We start from the raw sequence: 4577 nt of genomic DNA on the forward strand, positions 1-4577 counted from the left end.
CTGAAGTCATAATGTATCTTGATTTCTGCAGGACATTTGACATATCTTGTTACCCTTATTGACAAGTTGGAGAAATTACCTTAGGAATATCACTTACAGGAATTTGTAACAAAGGATGGCACTCAAAGAATGCTAAACAGATTTGTTAGCACGAAGACTATATCGTAGTCCCTGGTGGTATACTAGTGGAGTTTGTTTTTCATTCTATCCTGTATAATATTCTTACCTTGTATAATATTCTTATATGCAATTTACTAAAAGGTTAGACTAGGTAAACCTCTAAAGTGATTTAATACCAGAATTCTATGATTATATATAGTTGGAGCTATTAAAAGTACCAATTAAAGGGTCGGCCGAGTGGCTTAGTTGGTTAAGAGATCGCTCAAGAGCTTGAGCTCTGAGCAACAGCGGTTCGATGCCCGGCCCGAGCGGAACTGCCGCTAAGCTGCCAATAGGTAGCAGGATGGCTCAGCTAAAAAAAAAGAAAAAAAAAGTACCAATTAATTAGAATAATTTCTCTTAATTTTGCTAACCTGGTGCTGATACTGAAGAGCAATGACATTATCATAAAGTAAAAATCATAGCCTAGCCCAGTATTAACTGAAAGAATGGTCTACAGACTGTTCAAGGTAAATACAAAAATAGATCATTTAGAAATTTTGTTAACAATTTGACATTGCCATAACATCCAAGCACATCATCATTTATCTAGTAACTTCTATTTTTATTGTATTTTAAAACAATAACAGTCCATAATGGAATGGAAATTTTTATTTTTATTTTTTTTAAAGATTTTATTGGGCAATCGGGGAAGGGGAACAGACAAGTTGCTGTCTTTTTGTTCTTCATTCTAGTTGTGGAGGACGTTGCTTCACTAGCCCATGTTGGTATTATCATTGCGCTCTTCCCGGGCGAGGCAGATCGGTTGCCGGCCTCTGGACAGCCGCTCACGGCGGCTCTTGGCAGCTCACATTGGCTGCCAGCCGCTCATGCTGGCTGCCGGCCACACACAGTAGCTTATGGCAGCCCTCTGCAGCTTCACTGCAGCCTACGCCGTCACCGGCGACTACGGCAGCCCAGCTCCAGGTCGAGCTGTTGTTCACCATCTTAGCTGTAGAGGNATCGGGAGGCCACTATGGCACGGGGCAAGCACTATGGGCAGTCTATCTGAAGTGTACCTGGCGTATAAGACGACTCCCCACTTGGAGGCATATTTTTCAGGGCCAAAAAATCGTCTTATACGCCGGCAAATACGGTAGATTCTTTCCAGTTTTGTGTGCTTTATGAATAAAGCTGCTATGAACATTCTTGTGTAAGGCTTTTTGTGGACATAGATTTTCACTTCTATGCAATTGCTGGGTCATAGAATAAATGTATGTTTAACTTTTTAAGGAACTGCCAGTTTTCCAAAGAGGTTGTGACATTTTACACTCCTACCACCAATGTGTGAGAGTCTGTTTGCTCCAGATCCACTCCAGTACTTGGTATTGTCAAATTTTTTCATTTTAGCCATTCTGGTGGGTGTGTAATAGTATTTCATTATGGTTTTACTTCCCATTTCCCTGGTGATTAATGATGGTGAGCACTTTTTCGCATGCTGATTGGCCTTTTGTATACCTTGTTTTGTGCTTTGTGTATTTGTTAAGATACTTTGCCTAGTTTTAAAATTAGATTGTAGGAGTTCTTTATATAGTCTTTATACAAGTCCTTTATCAAATATATGTGTTGCATATATTTTCTCCCAGTCCATGGCTATTTTCTTGGTGGCATTTTTGATAAGCAAGAAATTTTTAATTTTGATGAAGTTGAATTCATTAGTGTTTTTCTTTTATGGTTAGTGTTTTTTGTCTTCTCTAGGAGACTTTTGCTCCTCCAAAGTTGCAAAGGTATTCTGTTTTTTCTAGTTCTTTATTGTTTTAGTTTTCATCTTTAGGACTATGAGTCATCTTAAGTTTATCCTTGTGTATGGTGTAAGATTGGGGTAAAAGTTATCCCTACCCCCTCCTCCTACCTGTCCCAATATGAATATCTAGTTGTTCTGCCTTCATTTGTTGAAGAGATTTTTTTTTTCCTTTTCCCATTGAATTGCTTTGGGGCCCTTGTCAAAAATCATTTGATTGTATATGAATGGATTATTTCTGGACTCTATTCTGTTCCATTGTTCTCGAATTGTCTATTCTTTCACCAATTATACATTGTCTTGATTAGCTTTATATGGTACATCTTGAAATCAGGTAGAGTGTGTTCTCCAAATTTTATTATATTTTTTTCGAAATCATTTTGGCTATTTTTGGTCCTTTGCCTTTCCAAACAAATTTTTTAAATTATCTTAATTTCTAGAAAAGAGCCTGCTGGGATTTTGGCTGGATTGCATTGAATCTATCGATTTATTTGGAGGATTGCTGATTTTTATCAGTGGTGCCTTGGATTTTATTTTTTCACCATTTCTGCAGATAATCCCCTCATTATCTCATATTGAAATCACTATATTAGCTTCATAATTATGTCCCCTTTTCTAATGTTTTATTCTTATGATGTTACTTGATTAATCTTTTTGAAATCTTTACTTATATTCAAGATAACTAACTCCCTGATTAAAAACCAGTAGTGGCTTGAGTGGATGAAATCCAGAGTCTAGATTTACATTTAAAGTATGCCCTTCTTACCTCTCCAGATAGCTCCATTTATTCTCAATACTGACTTTATGTTATAGCTCAACTTCCTCAGTTTCCACTTTCACAGCTTTTAATACTGATTTCCCTCTCTCTTGAAAAACTCCTTTTTTCTTTCAAATATTATGATTCCATCAGAGTCCCACTTCTGAGGCTGCTTCTTTGACTTCTTAAAGCCTTAACTATCGATTCTTGGTAATTGTAATATACTATACTGCTTTGTATTTTTAGTTAATTTTTTTGTTTGTATACTTTGTCTTTCTTATTAGAGTATAAATTCCTTTGTGTCAAGGACTATTTTATTATACTTTGTATCAAACATAACTCCTTAATATAGTATTTGTTAATTTATCTAAATTGAGGTTTATTACTCAATACTTCCCCTTTTGTAGCTGGTCATTCTTAACTTAGTCTTTGTCCTCTGCCTTTCCCAAGTCTTTATCAAGTCATACTTTATAATTTGTTTAAGGCACTTCCCAAATTACATATGGTATTCTTCTTCTCTGGCTAATGTTGCCTATGGAATTTTTCTTTAAGATTCTTATTTATATATGTGTGTTTGTGTGTGTGTGTGTGTGTGTGTGTGTGTGTGTGTGTGTGTGTGTGTGTGTTTGCTCAATACTATCACGTACATATAAAATAATAACTATCACTTATTGAGTACTTACTATGTCTAAAGACTTGACATTTAATACTAATCAACTTAATAAGATAGGTACTATTATTATCTCCGTTTTGCAGATGAGGAAACTTTAGAGATTAAATAGCTTGTCCAGTGTCACTCAGCTAGTGATTAGTGGAGCTGCAGTTAAACCTAGGGAGTCTTGTTCCCGAGCTTTAAATTGCTGTGTAAAATTGCTTTTCTATATGTTGTCTTGGAATGTGTTTCTCTAATTTCTACATGTTTTGTCCCTCATGTTATCAGGCAGAATACTAATTATTTCTTTTTCATTCTATTTAACAAACCCTCAAACTCCAGTGGAGTTATCTAGATTGATATTAAATACCTACTAAATGAATAAAAATGGAGGTGATACGTGTTCATTTGTCTGTTATCACGATTGCTTATACTAACATTTTCTGTTTAAATTTCAGGGCATTTGAATCTGAAATTCGATTTTACGCTGGAAATGACCCTCTGGATGTTTGGGATAGGTTGGTCTTTTTTATTTAACAAAGGCTATAGAAACTTAACAGATGAGTCCTTATGGCCTTGGTTCTCAAATTGGGGTATACCGAGCAGACTGCCAGAATATAAAGTGGTGTCTTGGGGACACAGAGAGACAGAATAATCATAGTGTCTCTTCCTGAGGTATTTAGAATTGAAGAAATTTCAAGTTTGTGGCATGCAGCTGTGAGCTATATACCCTTCTATCCCCATCCCCATTATTTCCAACAGGCACTTATTAGAGATAATTGGGAAATTTTGAGGGAGACAAGCTTAGAACATGTCATGGAGGACCTCTAAATAATCATTTTCAATATATTAGATATTTCTGCTTTAAAAAATCCAGAATGGGTTTTGGAGCAAGAACAAAAGTACATGTTAAACTTTAAAAATGTTTTTTTCTTTTCTTCCTGTTCAGGTATATTAACTGGACAGAGCAGAGCTATCCTCAGGGAGGGAAGGAAAGTAATATGTCAGCATTATTAGAAAGAGCTATAGAAGCACTACAAGGAGAAAAAAGATATTATAATGATCCTCGATTTCTCAGTCTCTGGCTTAAATTGGTAAGTCTCAAATACCATCTGAGTTTAAAATATTAAAATAAGAGATTTTCTCTAGAGATACCTGGTACACCAAAAAAATGACAAACCTGAGCCATTTAGGATATACTAAACATTTAATATATACTCAATATTTGGTACATTGGTTCTACTTTAAAGGTGTATTTTAATATAAGG

At 35.4% G+C, this 4577-nt stretch overlaps 1 protein-coding gene across 1 annotated transcript in view; it reads left to right on the top strand.

Moving 5' to 3' along the window:
* BUB1B (BUB1 mitotic checkpoint serine/threonine kinase B) overlaps positions 1-4577 on the top strand; it is a 63899-nt gene that overhangs the window by 10058 nt on the left and 49264 nt on the right. The window contains exons 3-4 of the mRNA XM_019644853.1: positions 3768-3827; positions 4259-4403. Coding sequence (XP_019500398.1) covers positions 3768-3827; positions 4259-4403 — 205 coding nt within the window. The remainder of the gene's footprint in view (positions 1-3767; positions 3828-4258; positions 4404-4577) is intronic.

The sequence above is a fragment of the Hipposideros armiger genome, unplaced genomic scaffold, assembly GCF_001890085.2.
Source record: "Hipposideros armiger isolate ML-2016 unplaced genomic scaffold, ASM189008v1 scaffold_92, whole genome shotgun sequence".
Classification (NCBI taxonomy): domain Eukaryota; kingdom Metazoa; phylum Chordata; class Mammalia; order Chiroptera; family Hipposideridae; genus Hipposideros; species Hipposideros armiger.